The sequence below is a fragment of the Rhamphochromis longiceps genome, linkage group LG11 (genome assembly GCF_057381845.1).
Source record: "Rhamphochromis longiceps isolate RC_006_pf linkage group LG11, R_longiceps_female_GT1.1, whole genome shotgun sequence".
NCBI classification, from domain to species: Eukaryota; Metazoa; Chordata; class Actinopteri; order Cichliformes; family Cichlidae; genus Rhamphochromis; species Rhamphochromis longiceps.
In genome coordinates this window covers 14835255-14859411 of record NC_140567.1, presented here as the reverse complement: position 1 = coordinate 14859411, position 24157 = coordinate 14835255, and the positions used below count along the sequence as shown (strand labels likewise).

Genomic DNA, 24157 nt, shown 5'->3' with positions numbered 1-24157 from the left:
GTGCCTTCAGCTGTTTCCCCACAGCAACATGTGACACTTGAGGAGCAAGAGGCTGGATTCTCTGACCCGATCAGATAGGCGATCTTGCATTCATCTCGTTTAAGCAGATTAGTCATTTTATATTTCCTGTCATCACACAGAGATGAATTAACACGTCCCGCAGCTTTAAACGCACTGATCCTTACAAACATATACAGTATAAGAGAAAAAAGTGTATTTACAAACCCAAGAGACAATAAATGTGACTGAATAGTTATAGATTAAATGTTAATGTTTAAGATTACTACTTAGTTTTATCCAAGAGTACATAAAAATCTAAAAGATGAAGTCAGAGAGGTCCACGTTCAGCTTTCATTTGGATTATTCTGGTTGGATCACATCATGGAAAGAACTAAATTCCATTTCATGTGAAAAACAACCTTCAGGATGTCTTAAGCAGGGACATTCACTACGTTCACTACAATGTGACACAGAGGAGTAAAAATAGAAACAAGACTGGATATTTAAGACATTGGCCAACACACACACACACACACACACACACACTTCTCACGGTGTTTTGAACATACATTTAGCATGATTTGACAGATCGTTGTATCCTTTATCCCACGAGTTTTATTCATCTGTAGAAGCACCCACATGAAAGAGGACATTCATCTTGGAGCAAATTACTAACATTTGAGTTACGGACAAAACCGCACCATGCACTGTGTGAGCAGAGGAGGCTGCTACCTGGTGAACTCCTGGTGTGATCTTCGGGAGGAGAACAGGTGGAAGAAAGAGAGCTATGAAGCCTGCTGGGTGAGCCTCGTCCTTGAAACCAGACCACAGTACAGGTAGGTTGCTCACATTAGATACTGAGCTGTGCATGACTCACTAAATATACTTTTTTGGAGGGTAAAATATTCTGTGTTGCGCTCATTTGAGCTTTGCTGTGTATTTGTAGTTTGTTGTGGTGTTTTAAGATGTAGTATTACACTGAAGCAGCCTATTTGCTCACTGTAATTTGGCAGTAAAGCCATGACATGTGATGTTGTATTTTAACTTAGACGGAATAGCAGTTAAAATCTGCTTTGCTCAGCAAAATGACTTACCAGGCTCTGATCAGTCAAGCCTGTACAGTGTGTTTTATTGCAGTTAACAATTCAGACGATTCAAAATGTGAACTAACACAGAGGCAGTGACGCAGCTGTATACAGCGTTAGTGTTTCACGGATGTAAGAAAAGCTTGATCTGTGTGTTGCAGGCTGAAGCTGTCAGAGAGCGACAGCATTCGCAGAGAGAGTTATAAACAGCAACAGGTGGCCCACTTCATGGTGGAGAGGAGCCCCAGCCAGATACTGATGCTGGGCAGCACCAGTGGAGCGATGACAAAGCACCAGCTACCCTTATTCAACACCAGCAGGGAGGTGGATCGTACTACAACCAGCTTTAGGCACACAGAAGAGCCTGTTATAAAAGAGAAGCTGATTGCTGGAGCAGATAGACAGGGAACAGGAGCCACCACAGATCAAGATCTTAGCAAGCCGGTTAGAGTGAACTTCAGGGCCTCGAGTCTGATGTCCTCTCCCAGGGAAATCTCTAATCGGGTTCAGAGAAGGGAGTGATCACAGCCTTTGTTGTAGCAAATTTCTCAGCAGTATTAACAAAATCAAATATTCTTCTAAAATTGACTATTTTAGAAGTACTATTTTTATGCACATCAAACTCGAGGATGTTATCTCACATGCTATACTTATATTTGTAGTAGTGTCATATCTTCAGCAGCTAAATAATACTAAAAAAAGATGTGCTATAATTTGCATAAAAGCTCTGGGTGCTGCAGAATTGAGTCTGGTGTGAACTGTAACTTTGTTCCAGGAGGAAAATGCAATTTTGTCACACCTGGTGATTTTTATGGTTTGTAAAGCTTAATTAAACACTTTCTGGAAGCTTGCTTCACAAACCTCAATCAATATTCTCGTGTCAGTTGTTTTTACACATTCCTCGTGCATGCACCTTTTTAATCATGCATTATGAGCCTCCACATAGCTAACGGATTAAATTATATCTTTCCTGTATCTAAATCCAGATGAAGCTGCTCCTTGAAGCCCCCTCCCCCAAAAAACAGTCTCTATGGACAAAAAGGACAACCTACAAACTGAGTTCTAAACAAAAACAAATGTATTTAAATGACCACACAGAGTTGTAAGTGTCAGTTTAGCATCCAGCACTTAATCACCAAGGTCAAAATGAAAACATGGCAGCACAGAAAGGCCTGATAACCAAAGACAAATGCTACAGATTCAGTAAATCCTTTCATTGCATGTGTGAATGTGTGTTACAGTAACAAATTAAATGTGCTTTTTTTTTATTTTACTTTTTTTTTTTTTTACAACACATTATATTATTCAGCACTATTTTGCATACATGCACCGTCGGTTAAGTCCGGCGTCACTGACATTAGTGAGGTACCCACAAACCAGTCATAAGAAACATCCTCCCTGTTCTGCTCGATCATGAGATCAGGCTTGTTTTAAATGGAGGAAACTCAATGAACAGAGAGGTTGTTGAAAACAGAAAGTCCCAGAGTTGTCTTTACAAATATCTCCCACATCACTCCTTCAACAACAGACTTAAATTATCTACAAAAACATAATAATAGATTTGATAGAGTGTTATGGCATCCCTGAATTCCTATCTAAGGAATAAAAAAATTGTTCTTCCGAGATATAATCTTAACTGACAATAATTCATGGCATTCAAAAATATGGACGTTAAATCGACATTTTTATAGGGGCTAAATTATAAAGTTTTATCATCTTCTATTTAATAAACCATGCATTTTTGTATCCAATATGGATATCACCTGATTAATCCTACTAATATTTCTGTTTTTCTTCAGTTAAATGAAATAAATCCTTATCTGAGCAGCTGAGGTTAACTGCTATAAGCGATATTAGTGCATCATCAAAATGTGATCAAGGGTGGAGTTTTCAGATGGTGATATTCAGCTTGTTAGACCTCACTGACCTTCTGTGTGTTTGCATAACATCCCTACAAGTAAAGGTTATTACACAGAGGGGATAAAAAAAACAAGAATTTTCCATTTCTAAACCACACCCTCGCCACATTCTTCAAGTCAAACCAAAACACCAGCTTAATGTTGCCTATTTGTCACTTTGTGTCTGAGTGGATTTTTCCTCCTAATATGGCTTCCTCGGCTCTTTTGTGTTTCTGGACGGTGATTTGCAGCTGCCAGTACTTGAGGTACACCCACATGAGGCTTCCGTTCTTCCTCCTGTCCATGTTTAGCAGGTCAGCACAATGCTTGTCTCTCTTAAAAATATCCTTCAGGTCAGTCTCTAGATCCAGGTCTGGCCCAATGGGATCTTTAACGACCTTAAGCAGCATGTTCTTCTCCATCTCCAGCCGCTGATCTCGAGGCTGGATGAGGGAGCAGTAGGCGTTCTGCCGCTCCACAAGTAAACCCTCCAACTCCTTCAGAGTGGCTGTGGCTCGGTTGTACCAGTTCTGCTCTTTTTCCAGAGCTTGATGCAGCAGAGCACCTGCAGCTCCTGATTTCACCAACTTTTGCTTCTCTTCCTCTAAGGACTCTCGCTCCTTGTTAGAAGACAGAATACAAGGTTAGTGAGTAAAGGCTATGCATTACAAAGGAAAATGACACAATGATAAAATGGGTGCAATGTTCAATGTAAAAGGAGGACAACAAAAGACATATGTGTGGCAGGTAACTGAGATGGAAGAAAACAAAGGTTTAAGACAGATTTCTACTCATTAGCTCCGTTATCCCTTATAAACCCTTCAGCAGATCTTTACCTGCTGTAACTGCTTTCTTTCTTCCATAAGCTGCTGGCTCTGTGAGACCAGGGCCTGCTTGTACCCTTTGACCCGCTGTCTCTCTTTCTCCAGCTCCAGCTCCAGCGTAGCTGCTGCCCTGCGCCTCTCGGTAAGAGTCTCCCGGTAACGGGCCTCCATATCACTTTTTATTGTAGACACATCTTTGTCATACTGAGCTTTCACCTTCTGGATCTCCCTCTGAGATTCTCTGGTCCAGATCCATCCTGAAAGGGCAATGGGATAAAAAAAAATGGGGAAGATGTTAAGTGATACTACCATGATTTTCTGAAGAGTAGAGTAGCTGGAGCTACTTATGAACTGAATTTTATAAAATCATGGCAATGACTTTATCTAAGTAACAGAGATGATCTATCATACAATCACACACAGATCAGAACAGATGCATGCTGGGGAAGCACACAAGCAGTTGTAGGTTTTTCCTCTGCCCTATACCCATCTTCCTAAAAATTTTTGGGAGGTTTGCGCTAAGTTTTATGGTGATGCTGATGAAGGCAGCGAGCCAGAATGTGTGCGTCTTGTCAATAAAAAACAAAACAAAAAACAACAACAAAACAAAAAATTGTTCTGTATATTACAACTGTTGCAGGCGTTTCCCCCCTGTTTTACAGTATGTAAAGTTGTGCAAGAAACCTCTGCTGTGCTTAACCTGGAAGGGTCAAAATGTCTCCTTTTAGTGGAATAATTTTTACTGATCTGCAGTTTAGTCTACTTCCCCCCCCCCCCCCCTTCTGTGTTAATCATTAAATGCCATTTGGCATTCTAATGACAAAAGAGACTGTGTGTCTGTAAGCCAGACACTCACTCACTGATCATCATATTCTTTTGACTGCTCCCTTTAAGGGTCACCACAGCAGATCATTTGAAATTGATATGCTGTTCTACTCTGTTGTCTCATCCACAATCACACAGGTGAATCTCCTTGTGTAACTTACGAAATGCAGCCAGTCCCAGCATGGGGACCAGCAGGGCGTAGTTCCACTGGTTGCCATCGCCTGCTCCCGCCCCCCTTCCTCTGGGATCTGGTTGGATGTTCCATCTTGGGGGATCATTCAAGTTGTTCATGGAGGCCGCTGTTACACACACACACACACACACAAGCACGAAGAGAGCTCAGCCCAAAACATCACCAACAATTGACTCTTTCTCGGTTTTTATTTGTGAGTAACATATAATCTCCCCCAGGGATCAATAAAGTATTCTGATTCTGATTAATCTCAGAGGTGTTTTCTCTTTGACACGTCTATAATTTACTCTGCATTAACTATCACATCATTTGCTACTGGCTGAATAAAGAGCAGTGAATAAACGCCAATGCATCTGCTAGGGTGTGCAATCTGCAAAACAGTGTTTGGAATAAGCACTGGATGTGAAAGTGCATTAACAAATAGCTTTTTAGCATGAATCCAAACAATGCACCGGGCATGCAGGGCGAAAGGAGCCTCTCATGATTCGGAAGTTTGACAGCTGAGCTAACCATAAACAAAGCTAGCTATGTGCTACATGCTAGCCAACATTTGGCTTCGTGGCTCGTCATTGTGTTTATAAAAAAACACAACAGAACGAAGGGGCTTCATAGTTTTGCAATCCTGACAACGTGTCAGCGTACGCCTGTTAAATGTATGGAACTGTGTCTCACCTTGAATGAAAAGTGTAGGTCACTTATGCATTTGTTCCTGCACACGCAGATTATACAATTTTAACGCTTTAACGTTCCACCTTAGCCGGCAGAGGGTGATTTTAAAAATTACTTTCAAAAAGAACCTGTAAGTGTTGCAGTAAAAAACCCTGTATATTTACTCAGATGGTTTCAAGGTAATAATTTAATAATTACCCTTAAAACACATGGCTAAATGCTTTAAATAATAACTATCATATAAATATTAAATAAATGAGTGACCCCTCTTTTAGCACATTGGATTAGTCCGGTCCGGCAGAATATGTGTTCCTCCGCAGCGCAGCAGGAACGATCCTTCGTCTGACAACATGGCGAGTGTCCGCGCGGCGTCCCGTCTCCTCTCCAAGAGGGTTTTATCTACTGCGAAAGCAGTGAGTAGTGAAAAGATGCTTTTAAAAGTTAAATATTTATATATGTAGTATATTGTAAAAGATAATATTTTATTTTCCCTTTTTTGTTTCTAAAACGAAGCTTTCATAACCGGCGGATTCTGACTTGCGTAATCTGTTATGTAGCTGGTGCTGTTTCAATGTGACACTGTGAGCAAAGGTATTTTGCAGGTCCAACAAAATGATTTATATTATATCTATTACACTTCTATTATCTCCACATTACACTTTGTTTCTAATGCCTAACCGAGACGTTTCGTCACCATGAAAGTCGTAAATGCCGCTGCCCTTGTGTAAAACAGTTCTAAGTATGTAGACGCTGTTGTTAGCTACAAAAGTAAAATGGGGCAAACTGCAGATATGAAAGGTTTAGACCGACGAAGATGAAAAATAACCGCCAAGAGCAATCGTCACTATAAAAATGGTCGTACGTTTTAATGCTTTTTGTTTTTGTTTTTTTTTTTGCTATGGGTTGTTTTGGTAAATGCCTTCACAGCCATTATTAAACATAGTGCTGTAAGGCTGTTAACAGAAAGTTTTGTGCAGGAGTCCCCCCCCCCTATTATAAATCACTGCTGATGTCGTGGCACAGGTATAGCAGATGCTTTTGGTTGGTATGCTGCTTGTATTTTAGCAGATCATTTTTCAAAGGCAGGAGCCACCTGACAGTTGATCAGACTGTAACCTCCCTGTCACTTCTCATGTAGATCGTTAAACTTATAGTTTCAGCTTAACATTAATTTGTTCTTTTTTTTTAATTTCTAATGTGAAATTAATATAAGTTACACTTAAATTAAATGAATCTGTTAGTCATTTCTGCTGCTTTCTGACACTTGTAAGCATCTGATTGTTGATGCCCCACAGGTAGGGAAGACCAAACAGAAAAAAAAGAAACAGATTATTTATTATTCACCAGGAATTATTCTTTTTTTTTTCTTCTTAAAAAAAAAAAAATCCTGCATATAAGATATCGGGCTATTTTACACCAACAGATGCCATTCGTTCTTTTTTTTTTTTAACATGGGGATCCTATTCTGGCAAATTTAAAAATATAACGATAAACAGCTTATTAATGTAAAAAGGAGATTTTTTGGTATACTTTCTACTTGATTCTACTGATAGAAACCCTGTAAATCGCCTGCATTCCCCAGTACATCCAAAAGTGACAGAAATAACAGAAACTAGCCAGGTGTAGTATTATTTACTCTGAATTTGCAGCAAGTCTTATACTATACTTACCCACAGTACAATTTCTCAGGGGATCATGCTCGGTATATGAGCACACTTCAAGATGACCATTGGATAGTCTCAGTGTCCTCCTCTGTTATCGGTTGGCCAAGCAGACAGTCAGTTGATCTAAGAGATGCTAGATGATAATTTACATGATAAATCATCACCTGTGATTTATATGATATTATCATTTTAGTGTTTAAGACCCTCCTTGCTATAATGTATAATGAGCTTCTTCCCAATATGGAGAGTCTGTATTTGCATCAGTGGGATTGGGGAACCTCTTTTTCACTGTGCTGTGAAGAATAAAATGTTGAATAGTCTTAATCACATTGTGTCAAAGGGCAATGAAGATCAACGGTCTGCTAGCTTAGTGTAAGTTGTTTACACTAAAGTGATTTTGGGAAATTCAGTCATTTAGTGTAAATGGTTTATTCATCATGTGTGAATAAGGATATCTCACACAAAATTATTTTAATTACTTCACATTTTGTCAGGAAAGTTTAAGCACGTGGGGCACAGTGTTGTTGTGTCTGTTAAAGTGATGCATTAGTTCCTCCTACTGGCAGGTTTGTATACTTTTAAATTCAAGTCAGTGTTGAACTACAGAAGGTTTAAAATACATTTGCATCTGACAAGATCAGCTGTGTAAATGCTGGTAACATTTTCAGTGATGAATGGCTCAAAATATTAATGATATGAATTATGGGTTGTGGAGGTGCCAAGACTGAACGTTTAAAGCTTTAAAACTTCACTTCATTGAATAATCATTTTGTTGTGTTTATTAGCAGAGTCTGGTTTTTCAGTGTGTTTTATGTTTGGGATTAATTTTAGTTTTATTTAAGTTGCTTTTTCTTCTGCCAGGTCCCTGCTGCTGCAGTTCAAGGTTCCAGGAACTTCCACTTTTCCATTTATGGCAAGAAGAAAAATGCCAAAGTATCAGATGACGTAAGCCACATTAAGTTTGTGTTTTTTTTTAATGCAGAACAGTATGTATATGATATGAAAACCAGGACTCCGCATACGTAGAGTACACTCTCATTGCTTCAAAAATGTTTGCAGTACATTGTCTTTTCAACTGGTTTCAGATCTCCACTCAATACCCAGTTGTGGATCATGAGTTTGATGCTGTGGTGGTTGGAGCTGGTGGAGCGGGACTGAGGGCAGCTTTTGGCCTGTCTGAGGTTGGCTTCAACACTGCCTGTGTCACCAAACTGTTCCCCACCAGGTCTCATACTGTCGCTGCACAGGTAAATCAGTGGTTACAGTAAATGATTTTGTGTGTCAGTTAGGACCAAAGTCTCAATCTCATTGCAAATATTTTACTAATCTTGAGTCATCAAGTAAACACGCATAATGTTTAAACTTACCTTGGTTAATAGGGTGGGATTAATGCGGCTCTGGGGAACATGGAGGAGGATGACTGGAGGTGGCATTTCTATGACACAGTGAAGGGATCTGATTGGCTTGGAGACCAGGACGCTATCCACTACATGACAGAGCAGGCTCCTGCAGCCGTAGTAGAGGTATGATCTCTCTTAGAAACACACTAACATGCATAACAAGTCATTATGTTAACTGGCAAGTACTAGGCCTTAAACAAAAGACATAAATGAGTGTGTAAGCCATGTGATCTTTAGGAATACCTCATTGCATAATAAAAGCCGAGCAGCTTATTGGTGGATTTAAATAATTATTAATTTATTTTATTTTTAATTTACACCAGATGGGGGTCATTCCACCCAGAGCTGTGTAAAAAGACAGTTACAGCAGATTAGGAATTCATGTTGCTCTTGTTTCCTCTTTTTTTTTTCCTAGCTGGAGAACTTTGGCATGCCATTCAGCCGCACTGAGGAGGGCAAGATCTACCAGAGGGCCTTTGGAGGTCAGAGCCTTAAGTATGGAAAGGGAGGTCAGGCGCACCGCTGCTGCTGTGTAGCAGACAGAACAGGCCACTCACTGCTGCATACGCTGTATGGAAGGGTGAGTACACATACTTTCCTACCTTCTTTCTGCAGCGTAATCTTTGTGTTGCCGAGGAGCACCAGTTAAGTGCCTCTGTGCGTCTGCCTGACTTGTCTTCAGTCACTTCGTTATGACACCAGTTACTTTGTGGAGTATTTTGCCCTGGACCTGCTGATGGAGAATGGAGAGTGTAAAGGGGTGATCGCTCTCTGTATGGAGGACGGGTCTATCCACCGCTTCAGAGCCCAGAACACTGTTATTGCTACTGGGTAGGAGATGCCTTTGCTTAAACATTTCTTCAACTGTCATTTTATCTACAAGCTTAGAAATAAGTTCTGTCTTTCTTTCCAGGGGTTATGGAAGAACCTATTTCAGCTGCACATCTGCTCACACAAGCACAGGAGATGGAAATGCGATGGTGACCAGAGCGGGTCTGCCCTGCCAGGATATGGAGTTTGTCCAGTTTCATCCCACTGGTGAGAAAAGAAACTTAATTTATTAAACCAAAAAATGTTGCTGAAGCATTGAGGAGAGTTTTATTTTGAAAGCGAAAGCTCCACAGGAACTATACAAATTCCTCAAAGATATGTTTGGAATACCTACAGTAAAGTTAACTAGTATAGATGCTGTATCAATAACAAGTCAATGTCTAGTAAGTGCAAATGTAATATAGTTAAGAAGAGATTGGAGAGAAAAATGAATGATTTTACATAGTTTGGCCACCAGAGGGCACTCTACAACTTCTGTTGTCAACTTCTGGAGTCAGAAAAACAAAAACCAGCTGATCTGAGTGCAGTCTGGCAGAGCATAAAGGAGTAACCTACGACTTGTGACAATAAAACAAAATTATTTTTTAAAATGCATTGTCATATTATCTTAGTTGAATTGAACTGAATTGAAAGCCTTTATTGTCGTTATACATCGTATAACGAGATTAGAAACAGCTCTATAAAAGTGCAGACGTGCTTTAGCACATTAAAAACTATAGAATAATTTAACAATACACTTAATATAAGTATAAATACACAGTACAGTAATGGATAACAGAGACAGACAGGCAGAGAATTGATGATATTTCAGTGCAGATTACTTTTTGTGCAAGTTTGAGTTGAGTATGGTTATAGCTTTGGGGAAAAAGCTATCCCTGAGTGTGTTTGTTCTGGTCCGTATGGATCTGAAGCGCCTGCCAGAGGGCAGTAGGTTGAAAAGATGGTAGCCGGGATGGGTAGTGTCCTTTAAGATGTTTCTGGCCCTGCTGATACAACGGGAGTTGTAGACGGCAGACAAGGAGGGCAGGGGGCAGCCGATGATTTTTTTGTGCTGTGTTTACCACCCTCTGCAGTCTCTTCTTATCTGCCTCCGTGCAGCTGGCGTGCCACACTGTCACCGCATAGTTTAGCAGGCTCTCGATGGTGGATCTGTAGAAGGTCACCAGCAGCGGGGTGTTTAGTTGCTCCTTCCTGAGCATCCTCAGGAAGTGTAGCCGCTGCTGGGCTTTCTTGACTAGCGCCATGGTGTTAGCTGACCAGGAGAGGTCTGCAGAGATGTGGACCCCAAGGAATTTGAAGGACTCCACTCGCTCTACACATTCTCCGTTGATGTGCAGGGGCAGCTCTGTTCCACCTGAAGTCCAGGATGAGTTCCTTGATCTTGGTAATGTTAAGTGCCAGGTTGTTTGATGCACACCATTCTCCCAGTTTCAGGACCTCATCTCTGTAAGCCGCCTCATTTCCCCCTGTGATCAGCCCCACCGCTGTTGTGTCATCAGCAAATTTGACAATGATGTTCTCTGGGTGGGCAGGACTGCAGTCAATATGTGTAGAGGGAGTAGAGTAGTGGGCTTAGTACACAGCCCTGGGGAGAGCTGATGTTGAGAGTGCGAGGGGAAGAGAGGTGAGGACCCAGTTTCACCCGCACTAAAAATTAACTACACATAAAAAATGTAAGGGAAACCTGTTCATGTTTCATGTGTCTAAAAGAAAAAACTATTGACCAATATTTCAGACTTTTAACTCACTAAATGTCTACATTTTACCCTGAAGACAACTTTCTTTTTCCTAAAGGTCATGTTTATTTTTGTTTTTCCTGGATATCATGATATCATTAAATATGGATGAAGTAGCACATGTGCCCTGTGGCATAGATGCTCCATCTTTGTAAATGCTTGTTGCATAAGGGCAGCAGACTTCGCCATGTTTCATGCATAACTCTGCTACACTGAGGGAAAACCTATGATTTAAATTGGTTGGTGGATATAGCAGGAAAAACGTACAGTTTTTCACAGATTCTAGAGATAAAACTTTAAAATTGTTAGTGAAATTGCTTAACAGTACTGGGTCTATAAAGCATAATGTCTTTGGTTTTATTGACATTATATTGTGCCATGGCAATAAAACCTTGTGGATTTTACATTTACAGTGTTGACCTTGTGTTTCTTTGATGGGAATGAAAGCTTATAACTACTGTTGTTATTTATTCATAAATATTTGGATGTAACAGGTTTTTGTTTTTTTTTGTTTTTTCTTCTTCTTCATGTTTCATGCTTACAGGAATCTATGGAGCCGGCTGTCTGATCACAGAGGGCTGCCGTGGTGAGGGAGGAATCCTGATTAACAGTGAAGGAGAGCGCTTCATGGAGCGCTACGCACCCAACGCCAAAGACCTGGCTTCCAGAGACGTGGTGTCCCGTTCCATGACCATAGAGATCAGAGAGGGCAGGTATGCTCAACTCACCTGTCTGTGTGATGTCTGTCAAAGCTTTTAAGCCAGTTCCTGTTCCTTACTGACGTTTACGTTTTTAATTTCTTCAGAGGTGTTGGTCCAGAGAAGGACCACGTGTACCTGCAGCTTCACCACCTGCCTCCTCAGCAGCTGGCCGCAAGGCTGCCTGGTATCTCAGAGACAGCCATGATCTTCGCTGGAGTCGACGTCACCAAAGAACCCATCCCTGTCCTGCCCACCGTCCACTACAACATGGGTGGAATACCCACAAACTACAAGGGACAGGTACATAATCTCTGCATGTGTCATCTCCACGCGTCGTGCACTAACACTGTTGTTGTGAGCACAGCGGGCTTGCTTAGGATTTGTAATATTTGGCCCTTAGGTGATTACTCACGTCAACGACGAGGACAAGGTGGTTCCCGGACTGTATGCCTGTGGAGAGGCAGCTTCTGCCAGTGTCCATGGAGCTAACAGGCTGGGTGCCAACTCCCTGCTGGACCTGGTGGTGTTTGGCAGAGCTTGCGCCCTCACCATTGCTGAGCAGCACAAACCTGGTGAGAACCTCTGCTTTTCACAGAATACTTTATTAATCCCAAAAGTAGTGTATTTGGTTAAATTTATTACAATAAAAAGTTTCTTAATCTTAAAAAATAAGCATTAATAATGAAAAAAAAATCATAAAAACAACTGATTAAAACAGACTTAATACTTTCTGTTAAAATATTAGCAGAAAATATATCTGTTCTACATTCACATTCGGAGAAAAATCACTTTTGCTGTCTCTGTGTTCATGCTGACGTTGGCTTTTTTGTCTTTTCCTGTGCAGGAGAGAAGCTGTCCCCTCTGAAGCCCAGCGCAGGAGAGGAGTCTGTGGCCAACCTGGACAGGCTGAGGTTTGCCAACGGAAGTCAGAGGACCTCTGAGATCAGGCTCAACATGCAGAAGGTGGACATGCTAACATGAACACAGACATATTGATGTATAAATTATATTTGTACTTAACTAATATTTGGCTTTACATGAATTATTTATTTTTATTATTATTATTGTTAGATATTATTTATTATATACAACTCTACACCTTATCTGTAGATCTTTTCTAAATGATAATAATCATCAGGACATAAAAATGTAATGTATAATTACCACCAAATCTCTTACTAATGGCTACAATCTGGAAAGACCTGCCACAAAATAAGGTTTAGAAAACTTTTCTCTCCACAAGAAAGGTTTTTATTTTTCATTCCCTTTTTTTTTCTTTTTGTTAACGGGGTATTGTCGTGACCCAGGTGTGGGGAACCCAAGTTTATGACTGCAATAACTCAAGAAGGAAGTCACCCAGTACTTCCAAATTCATACCATAGGTGCATCTACTATAAATCTCAGAGGAGTTTGAATCCCAGTGACCTTGAACTCAAGGTCAGTGGTCAGGTATTATGAAAATCGTGTGAATGTGATAACTTGAGACGTCGTGATACAATACCATACATGCATCCAGTAGGGATGAGGGCAGGTGCCAGTGGGGTTTTTTTTTGTGAATTTTAGTTTCCTTTTTTTGGTTTCTAAGGATACTTTTCTTGTTTCAGTTCTGCTTTTATCAGTTTTAATATTAGTCAATATGGGCGGCATCTGTTAGCGGCAGATTTAGGAAGTTCAAACCAAGCTAGTGTCAATAAACTCATGTAGTAGAGCTCTTCTCTCTACCTCTTCCTCAATATTACTTCTTCACTAACAGGTCAATCAAACATAAATGTTCTTACTTTTGCTGTCAATAAAAAAAACAACAAAAACTAATTAATCGCACCATTTTCTGTAATTTATCGCGATTAATCACATTATTTGATCAGTAGCCTGGTTGCAATTACATTTTTTTCAACTTTATATTTAAGCTAACAGACACTTATGCAATATCATGTAGGGCTGTTCGATATGACGATATGAAAACGTCTATCATTTCATATTACGCTATCGTTTGTTTCATGGTGTCTACGGCAATATTATTTTGATGATTTTGATGGTCACAGTAGAATTCCTTAAAGTTCTTTCTTTCTCTTATATTTTAAATAACAACACTACAGACGGACAAGCGACTGTTTTTATGCGTCGTCTTTAGCAACAGCGACGGTAAAACCATCGCGTGGCTCTGCCCTCCGCTTGTTTATTTTCCACATAAACCTTTCACAATAAAGCTGAAGATCCTTTTGAGACTTTTCAAGATAAACTGAATCATGTGAAATAGTATGCAGAGTGTTTACGGACGAGAAGCTAAAAAGAGTGTGCTACTACTAGTTTTTTCCCTGCAGCACGCCGTGTAATAAATACAAAATTCCGGCCGCTTTAACGTATGTAACACTCGACTCCAGCTGAAAACACTTCACACAAGTCGAGTTGCCCGAGATTCACAGAATTTACAGAAAATGTAAAATTTTTGTGATGTATAACGTTGTTGGGACGATAAATGTCTTATATTGGGATATGAGATTTTAGTCATATCACACAGGCCTAATATAATAAAATAAATGCAGAATAAACAGAATGTATGCTTAAATTCAAAGAAAATTTGAATAGTTTTCTTCAATCGTTTAGCACAGGTTCTCTCCTGCGAAATACAACTTTAAAAAAACTTATATACTAATAGGCAAGTATACGCTAATATATAATATATATATTAGTGCTGTCAAACAATTAAAATGTTTAATCAGATTCATCACAGGGTTACTGTGGATTAATTTTGATTAATAACAATTAATTATCATTCATTTTTATTCTATATTAATAGCATTTCATTTGCCTGAGCAAACAGACTCGAGAAAAAAGGCAAAATATACGCACTTACCATGTCACTCTTGGGGAGGCACTTCAAGTCCTTGAAACGAGACATCAAAGCTATGTAAAGCACGTGTTCTCAACGATATTAATAGGTCTGCAGTTTGTTGCAATCCACTTGGCAATTGTGTCAGTCAATATGTCCGAGGTAGACTTACTGAGTCCCCGATGCTTCATAAGTGGTTTGGCTAACGTGTCACCCAGCTTGCGACAAAGTGCTAGCAGCATGCTTGGCTAACGTATGCTCTGCGTCAATGTGATATTTCAAACTGGAGGTGCTTCGGTGAAAAGAAAATTCCTTCTTGCACAATCTGCATAATATTTTATGTCGGTCGACTGCTCCGTCTTGTTGTTTTTTTTAAATACCCAAATTTCCCATCTTCCATACGGAGTTGATTGGTTCAGCTGCCCGTCACTACCAGATCAACTGCCCATTTGCGCATTTGCGAAGGTAACTACTTGGACAAACTGCCCGGAATGCGTTGACAGAAACAGTTCAGGGATTTTGAGTTATTCTGCACTCCAGATGTGTTAGTTGCATTAAAATAATTTAATCACGTTGACCGTGATGGCAGATTAATTTGCATTAATGCAAATTTTGACAGCAGTAGTTCTTACATATATCTTTACAATGATAATGAGCATTGGCCAGGATGACTTGATATCTGGATTTGATTACCACCACCACACAGGTTAAACAGGTGTGAAACACCACAACTGGCCCCTGTGTCATCCATGAGATTTCATTGTCGTGGTTCATTTAGAGTAACGTGTTTCTCTGCTTCTGCTTTCAGACCATGCAGACCCATGCTGCGGTATTCCGTACTGGCTCTGTCCTGAAGGAAGGATGCGATAAGATGGATGCTATTTATCAGACCCTGGAGGACATCAAGACCTTTGACAGAGGTACTGCACCACACTGCTGCTCTTCTTGTGCAAAAAGTTGTTGGAGGGTTACTTTGAAATGGGTTTGTTTTTTTTCCTCCCCTCTAAATTTCATCCTCTCTCCTTCAGGCATTGTGTGGAACACCGACTTGGTGGAATCGCTAGAGCTGCAGAATCTGCTGCTGAACGCCGTCCAGACCATCAACTCTGCCGAGCAGAGAAAGGAGAGCAGGGGAGCCCACGCCAGAGAGGACTACAAGGTCTGCGTCAACATGTTTAGCGTAAGGATGGAATTAATGTCTATACAATCTGCTCTCTGCCAACATTTCTTTGAACTGTGCTTCAGGAACGTGTGGATGAGTACGACTACTCTAAGCCCCTGCAGGGTCAGGAGAAGAAGCCGTATGACCAGCACTGGAGGAAGCACACTCTGTCCTTCGTTGATCAAAAGACTGGAAAGGTGATGACCCCCTCAGTGTGTGTGTTTGTCTGTGTCTTACAGAATAATTTAAACAGTTTTTGAAGCTATTGACAGCTTCAGCTGTCAGTATCCTCATACTCCTTTGCTTTTGACCAATCACAGGTCACATTGGAGTACCGCCCTGTGATCGACAGCTCTCTTGATGAGCAGGACTGCGCCCACGTTCCACCTGCCATCCGCTCCTACTAAGATGATTCCCTCCTGCCCTCCCCTTTATTCCCACCCTTTGCCCATCACATCCACCTTACTCAATTACAGAAGGCTCCTTAATCTATTATTAAGGAAGCTAAACTTTCTGTGCTAGAGATAACATTCTGATACAAATTCAGACTTTTATTGCACATTTGTATGCATTTAGATCTGTTCAGTACAATACTGTCTATACCATTTTGTGTCACTTCCTGTTTCTCTCTTTCTCTTTTTTTTGGCGTGTTTTGCCTTGATTTCAATCTGTTTGCAGAAACTAAATTTCCACATGGTCCTCATGGCTTCTCGCGCTGTGTGAGCAGGTTGTGTGTGCGTGATATATATATATATATATATATATATATATATGTATGTATGTATGTATGTATGTATATATATATATATATATATATATATATATATAAAAATAAATAAATATGAGGGGAAGAACAAAGTTGACAATAAGCCTGGCTTTTTGTGATGACATCATACTCTCATTTCCCAGTCTGGCATTGCAGTAAGAGCTTCTTGTAACCTCTTTCTCCTTTTAGCTGAGTTGAAGAGATGATGGAAGTGATTGTAATTTCAACCACACACTTTGCAGGCAAGTTTGAAGTATGTAAATATTGCATAAATGTACAATAAATATGGTGAGTTGTACTGTATGTACTAGTTAAAGTGCAAGTCTCACATCTCGCTCACTGTGGCCTTCTTTCTTGTGGAATACTCATTACACTTTGTGCATGTGTTCAACACTTGCCGCTTGTTCTGTAGATAATCAGCTAACAGGCTGTATTTGGCTCTAGCGTTCTACAATTTCGCGCTATAAGTGTTAATTATATTAAATTAATGTCTTCAGCCACATTACAGCCTCTCAGCTATTGGGATAAATGAACTGCTTTTTAAGTTACTTTGTTGATGTTGCTTTTTTTAAGACTGAGGATAAATTTCAGTAAGGTGGTGTAGCTTTCTTCAACTCCTTAAATGACTTAAATATCAAAGGTGAAAGATGCGCTCAGTGTTAAAATGTTGATGCCTCTTGTGCTGAATCAACAGTGACTTAATTTATTTGCTACAAAAAGTTAATCCTCTGCTTTTTGCTGTTTGTACTTTCGTTTTCATATGTTCAATAAAGTCTAGGCTGTGGATAGAAACGAACGCTTTTCTTTTTTTAAGCTTTTCTTTTAGTTTAGGTTTTAGTAAGAGGCCGGGAAAGTTTAAGACAAACACCTTCACAATAACCGTGAGAAGAATGAAACTGAGGAAGGGATTTTGTCACAGGTCTAAATATAAATGTGATTTTTGTCCAGTGGAGGGCAGCAGAAGCAAACATCCACATGTCACCCAGGAACAGCTGGTGCATGTTTGCTCTGCGGCTGCTCACTTGTCCTGCTATCATGATCTTTAGGAACATATTTCTATGTGTTACTGATAAGGGCCGGCACAATAATGACTGGATTTGTTCTGTAACAGCCTCATGGAGCTGCTTTGCCTAACTGTAAATGTAGTGGAAGGCTGTTATCGCTGAACAAACGGGACTGTAACCTGAGCCCTTCTCATATTCCCGGCAGCTGTACAAGCCCAGCTCGATGACGGCTGAAGTAAACAGGGTTGGAGTCAGGTATCACACTCCTGTTGGAACAAAGGAGAGGGTTTGTTAGGGGGAAGATAAAGGTTGGTTAACCTTTATTTGCTGTGGCAAATCGGTTGCATTTTAAAGTATGAATACATTTGATGAAAGGTGGATTAAAAAGGAAAAAGCGTGGGAGGAGTCACTGTAACTGCCTTTACAGGAAATCATACTCGCATTCTTTACGTTAAAGCTCATACGCCCACTCACATCTTGAAGTCATTATCAGCGTCTGGATTTTTTCCACCAGTGGGAGAAAAATGTTCTGTACTCATGAACATCCTCTAAAAGGAGTTAAAGTGTCAGTTCAAATAATTTAAAGGTAAATACAAGTAACTGGTAGACTGGGGGAAAATAAATACTACAGTGGAAACAAATGAAAAGCTGTTAAATTGAGTAGGAGCTAAAAGAAGTCAGATTGAATCTCACCGAATCTTAAATATAGCATCCGTGTAACCAGCACATGCAATTTTTCCTCAGTCAGTACAGCTTTAAAAATTCTTATGACAATTCCAGTCTGTGATTCTCCTTTTAAAGCCATTTACAGTTTTTTCTGATTGCTTAAGCACATTTTTTGTAACTATTGGCTAATTTTGCAAAACTCTTCACACAAATAAGAAAACCTGTCACCCAATAATCAAAACATTGTAGTTCTCTTGCAAAAGCAAACACAGCTAGATTAACCCTTCACACCTTCGTAAAAATGGTGTTTCCGTATCAAACAGTACACACAAGCCATCATCTACTAAGCACACAATGCGCCAACTGCACACTGATGGTATGAATACAAAACGCATCTGGCTTTTGCTTTCTCTGTGCACAAGGTAGGCTATGTCAGTTTGAGCTCATACTTCTGTCATAGATCCATAAGCATAGAGGGATCCAAACTTCAAGTACTGGTGTTTATTCAAACACATCAAAACAAACACAAGTGTTTATTTCCAAGTATAGGATTATTTGCAATCGCCATAATGACTATATGGGTTACTTGGTCTGCAGTGAACATGCTTCCTCTGCCCCCAGCATCTGGTCATCTAGCAATTCTGTAAAGTATTGCTTCCTCTCCCCCCTCCTCGTCTTCCTCTTGCTCCTCCTTGTCCTTGTCGTCCTCTTCATCCTACTTCTTCACCTCCACGTCCTCTTCCTCGGCCTCCTCTACTTCTCACTCTTTCTGCTCCCTCCATTGTACTCCGCACACACAGCTTACCTGTATTATAGTGCTTAGGCTGATTGCAAAGTGAACTAATTATCTAAAAAAGTTTTGACATGTGAAAGTGTGCCAGACAGTTGGCAAATTAGTGTTAATGATAGCCATACATGTGTATACTTTTGCTAGGAGTGTGTTGGAAATTTGGTAATTGAGTGTTGTGCAGTGAATTGTGCCTACCGTTTTGCAAAGTGTGTGTTACAAAATTGCAAACTGAGTGCAAAGCAGTTTTTGTGCTTTTAGTTTTGCAAACTCAGTGAGTGGTTTTGCTATAAGTCTGAATAGTTTTAGAGATTGTGCTACAGGAATCACAGTTAGGGTTTAAGCATTCAGAAAAAACTGTAAGATATTTCCCAAGCGCTGTTAAACAGCAAGCATAGTTTTAACATAGCCTTTTCTAAATATCCTGGTTTTATTTTGGATATTGTAGAAACAAAACTACAACAAACAGCTGTGTGTTGTCATTTTCAACAGTCCCACACATCCATTCTTTCTTGGCGACTCTCTCAAGGTCCCCACAAATTTGCAGTGTGATTCTAGTCAGGGCTTTGTGCAAGCCAGTCAGTAATACTCCCATTGGTTTTCTGGAGGTACTTCTACAGGAGCGACATATTTTGTGGCTCTTTGTGTTGTTGGAATACAAACCCAGACCCAGATTTGTGCTGAGTGCTTGCATTTATTTCTTTTTTTCTTATTTTCACATGTCCTTCTTTCTTCATGTTTCCCACAGCATAATGCTCCCACCACTGTGTTTCACTGTGGGGACAGTGTTCTTTGGATCGTACACCTCTCCCTAAGAAGGATCTCTGTGGCCAAAGAGCTCTAGTTTCATCTCATCTGACCAAAGGACCTGTTTCCAAAGAGAACCAGACAGTATAGAACAGTATGCTAAGGATGACCTTTCTCCTGGTTGTCAATATCATACTTCAATCTGGCTTCAGTCAAGTGAAGATTTTCTTGATCTTGCAGTCAATTCTTGTGCAAGGTTTTAGTGACCGCCTTCTTTGAGAGGACAATTCATGACTTGGCTAAGTCATTCACTAATGTCTAGGCAGTTGTTCTTGAGACACATTTCACACTAGTTTTCTTTCCAGAGTCTTTGAAATGTTTCACTTCCTACTTATACCAGGCTCATTCTATAACCATGTGTGACTCGCCTTGAATTTCTTAAAAATACTTCTCACTGCAGTTCTTACACTTGGAAATGCTTTGACTACTTTGTATAGCCATCTCCGACTGTGTTAGTGTTAGAGTCAAATTGTTAAATGTTGCCATTATTGTACTTACATTTGTAAGTCTTAGTTCAAACAAAGACATTCCTTTGTTTCTGACCCCCGATGACGAGCCAGAACCATGCAGGAGCGCTGACGGGCTTCAGCCTGGGTTGAAGCCCGCCAGCGCTCCCCAGGACGATGATGACGTGCTGGACATCGGCCTGGACATCCATGGTTTGTCGGAGGATGAGCAGGGGAGCTCATTGTCGGCCCAATGTACTGCCGCTGCTGCGCCGGTCGGCCACGATGACACCTCTCTTTTCTCCCTGTTTCGCCGTGCTGCTGAGAAGCTGCAGGTGGACTGGCCCTCTCCTCCGCCAGCTCAGAAGCCGTCGCGGTTCGCGGGGTTTTTCCTCCCACCGGAGCCCGCAACGGCCAAAAACTGCCTTCCCATGTTCCCAGACTTTCTCTGCGAGCTAACAGCATCATGGGACAAACCTCTGTCTACCCGCGTCACTGTGCCCGGCTATGGACAGTACATGGAATTGGACGGCGCTGAGGGGGCTGGCTTAACTAACCCACCCCCTATAGAGCCGTCTCTGGCTGCTCATCTGGCCCCGTCCCATAACCATGGTGTCGGCGGCCCCGCAACTCTGCCGTCCAAGCACTGCAGATTCTCTGCTTCGCAGCTGGAGAAGATTTATCGAGCTCAGGCCGGCACTGCTCGCGCCATGAGCTCTGTCACCATGCTCCAGACGTACCAGGCAATGTGCCTGGCGGAGCTCGGATCGCTGGTTCCTGATGACAGCCCGCTGGCACCTCTTCTTAACGAGGTCAGAGTCGCCACAGATTACATCCTCCGTGCGTCTCGCTGTGCAGCGCTCTCCCTGGGCAGAGGGATGGCTTCGACAGTAGTGGCGCAGAGGCACCTGTGGCTGACCCTCTCTGACGTCCCGGATAGGGTCAGGGCTGTATATCTGGACGCACCAGTGTCTGCGGCTGGGTTATTCGGACATTCACTTGAAGCCATTCAGGCTAGATTCGATCTGAGGAAGAAGCAGACGGAAGCTCTGTGCGACATCATCCCCAGACGTCAGCCGAAACCCAAGCCCGCAGCTAGCTCTCACAGGCCCGCCGCTCCTCTGCCGACTGGCAAGAGACCGGCGCCCACTGCTGAAATGGGTGTGCCGCCAGCGAGAGCACATCCTCCGGCCCGAGCTCCACGCCAGTCGGCCTGGAGCAAAGGCCCACCCTCGGGCCCCCGGCGGGACCCGACGCCCAGGAGGAAGAAGCCTCAGCCCTCCTAGCTGTGGTTTCGAGTGGAGAGGGGGTCCAGCAGCAGGGAGACGCTGTTTTTACCCCTCTGTTGCCGCACAAGAGGTGCCGCTTAAGTTCTGTTCAGGTTGTCAGCCCCAGAAGGCGCTGCACTTTCCTAACACTGTCTCCCAAGCACAAAACCCCTGCACACAAAATGCCTCAGGTAACTCCCTGTTCAGGTGTGTTAAATGTTCAGGTGACCACATCGAGTGTTCCCGCTATTTTTCATTGTTGTGCCTTAGAAAAGGTGCCTCCAACAAAATGTATAAATGTACATGTTTCCATGTTAAAATGCTCAGCCTGCAGGCAGAATGTGCCAGGTCAGGCAGGTGATGCAGTCCCCTGCAGACACACTGGGGGGTGACGACACACTGGGGGGCGACAACGCCCCGCCGACGGTCAGCCGGCTGGCTGCTGACTTCCCTCAGTGCTGCGCTTGCGCCCCCTCTCCATGGGTGCTGCGAACTGTTGCCATGGGTTACCGGTTGCAGTTCCGGGTCAAGCCGCCTCGTTTCCAAAGAGTCGTAAACACGACTGTCAACATGATACTCAGAGAGGAAATAAAGGCGCTATTGCAGAAAAGAGCAATATGAGTGGTCCCCGCTTCGGAGACAGACAAAGGTTGGTACAGCCGTTATTTTGTTGTTCCGAAAAAAGGGGGAGGGCTTCGTCCCATCCTCGACCTGCGAGTCTTGAACACGTATCTACGAACGTACAGGTTCAAGATGCTAACACTCAGACAGCTCTTGAATGCGGTCGGCTCGGGAGATTGGTTTGCAACAATCGATCTAACAGATGCTTATTTTCATGTGGCTATACACCCGAAACACAAGCAGTTTCTGAGGTTTGCATTCGAGGGCGTAGCCTACGGATACCTAGTGCTGCCGTTCGGGCTGTCGCTTGCTCCTCGCACCTTTACGAAATGTGCCGAGGCAGCACTAGCGCCCCTCAGAGAGAGAGGAATCCGCATCTTAGCCTACCTAGACGACTGGGCTCTCGTAGCTTGCTCCAGAGAGCAGGTAGAGACACAGCTGTTGCTGGTTCTGTCACACATTCAGACACTGGGGTTCTCTGTGAACTTTCAAAAGAGCTCGCTAATCCCGAGTCAGCAGATTACTTTTCTCGGTTTGGAAATATGCTCGCTTTCCAGCCGCGCGCGTTTGTCGGAGCACAGAGTGGCTGCATTTCATCGCTGCCTCGCTCAGTTTCATTTGGGACGCAGACTGCGTTTCCAGACGATATTAAGCTTGTTGGGCATGATGGCATCTTTGATCGCCGTAGTGCCACTTGGACTGTTAAAAATGAGAGCGTTTCAGCGCTGGACTCTCTCTCACCGTTTGTGTGCATCGCGTCACCTCTGGAGGAGGCTGCCGGTAACCGCGTCTTGCATGCTAGCTCTCAGTCCTTGGAGGGAGCTCTAGCTCCCTCCAAGGCTGCTCCTGTCTCACTCTCTGCTGTTATGGTGCAGTGTTCATTTTCTCTCTCTAAGAGCCACCCATGTCCCGGGCCACCTGAACCTGGGGCCCGACCTTCTCTCAACGGGGGGGTCCTCTGGTGAGAGAATGGAGGTTACACCCTTTAATAGTGGCTCAGATTTGGGACCTATTAGGCAAGGCGCAAATAGATCTTTTTGCTTCCAGGGTAAATACTCACTGCCCCCTGTTCTTCTCCATAATCGACCACGATGCACCCTTGGGCTTGGACGCGCTAGCGCACCAATGGCCAGACGTGCTCCTGTATGCATTTCCCCCAGTGGAAATGATATCTCCAGTTCTAGAGAGAGTGCGTTGGCATTCCCTCTCTCTGATTCTAGTGGCCCCTTGGTGGCCCACAAGGTCGTGGTATGCAGAGATAATCAGCCTGCTAGCAGCGAGTCCTTGGCAGCTTCCTCTCTGCAGGGATCTCCTCTCTCAGGCGGGAGGAAAAGTGTTTGATCCGCACCCAGATCTATGGCGCTTTCATGCTTACCTGCTGAGAGGTTAAACTTGATTGCTAAGGGTTTGCCACCTAGTGTGATAGCGACTATTCAGAGCGCTAGGGCCTCATCTACTAGAGGCTTGTATGCTTACAAATGGCGAGCCTTCGAGCAATGGTGCCAGGACCGCCACATTCTCCCATTTCAGTGCTCTATTGTGGATGTTTTGACATTCCTGCAGGAGCTGCTGGATAAGGGCCTTTCATTTTCGACAATTAAGGTTTATTTGGCAGCTATATCTGCTTGTCATATTGGCTTTGACGGGGTGACACCAGGTGCACATCCCCTCGCCATACGTTTTCTGAAAGGAGTTCGCCGGCTGAGGCCCGTGCTTAAGTCCAGTGTCCCTGCTTGGGACTTGTCTTTGGTGCTGGAGGCCCTTTGTAGCCCCCCGTTTGAACCCATTGAGTCTGTGGATATGAAATTTCTTTCATAAAAGACTGCATTACTTCTCGCTTTGGCTTCGGCAAAGCGAGTGGGTGACCTTCATGCGCTCTCTGTGCATCCCTCCTGCACACAGTTCTCTTCTGATGGCCACAAGGTCGTATTGCGTCCAAATGCTGCCTATTTTCCCAAGATCATGCCTGCATCT

The 24157-nt window shown here is 42.5% G+C and overlaps 4 protein-coding genes across 4 annotated transcripts; 3 read left to right on the top strand and 1 right to left on the bottom strand.

Moving 5' to 3' along the window:
- The first annotated feature begins 524 nt into the window (after positions 1-524).
- Positions 525-2464, top strand: LOC146658723 (telethonin). Its single transcript, XM_085422442.1, has 2 exons — positions 525-836; positions 1247-2464. The coding sequence occupies exons 1-2, from the start codon at positions 703-705 to the stop codon at positions 1605-1607; spliced, it is 495 nt and encodes a 164-aa protein (XP_085278568.1). The 5' UTR covers positions 525-702; the 3' UTR covers positions 1608-2464.
- On the bottom strand, positions 2309-5589 carry LOC146658722 (coiled-coil domain-containing protein 127-like). Its single transcript, XM_085422441.1, has 4 exons — positions 5498-5589; positions 4794-4931; positions 3820-4064; positions 2309-3603 (listed from the first exon to the last, which is right to left on the bottom strand). Exons 2-4 carry the CDS (start codon positions 4921-4923, stop codon positions 3157-3159), a joined length of 822 nt encoding a protein of 273 aa, XP_085278567.1. The 5' UTR covers positions 4924-4931; positions 5498-5589; the 3' UTR covers positions 2309-3156.
- A 239-nt stretch (positions 5590-5828) lies between these two features.
- Positions 5829-17376, top strand: sdha (succinate dehydrogenase complex, subunit A, flavoprotein (Fp)). Its single transcript, XM_085422439.1, has 15 exons — positions 5829-5907; positions 8020-8103; positions 8244-8405; positions 8538-8681; positions 8974-9138; positions 9241-9389; positions 9472-9596; positions 11670-11838; positions 11931-12126; positions 12227-12398; positions 12671-12789; positions 15465-15576; positions 15685-15815; positions 15902-16015; positions 16139-17376. The coding sequence occupies exons 1-15, from the start codon at positions 5845-5847 to the stop codon at positions 16223-16225; spliced, it is 1992 nt and encodes a 663-aa protein (XP_085278565.1). The 5' UTR covers positions 5829-5844; the 3' UTR covers positions 16226-17376.
- Positions 17377-17811: 435 nt separating this feature from the next.
- Positions 17812-21858, top strand: LOC146658720 (uncharacterized). The gene is made up of 3 exons (XM_085424160.1): positions 17812-17843; positions 20419-21603; positions 21654-21858. The coding sequence occupies exons 1-2, from the start codon at positions 17812-17814 to the stop codon at positions 21578-21580; spliced, it is 1194 nt and encodes a 397-aa protein (XP_085280286.1). The 3' UTR covers positions 21581-21603; positions 21654-21858.
- Positions 21859-24157: the final 2299 nt, after the last annotated feature.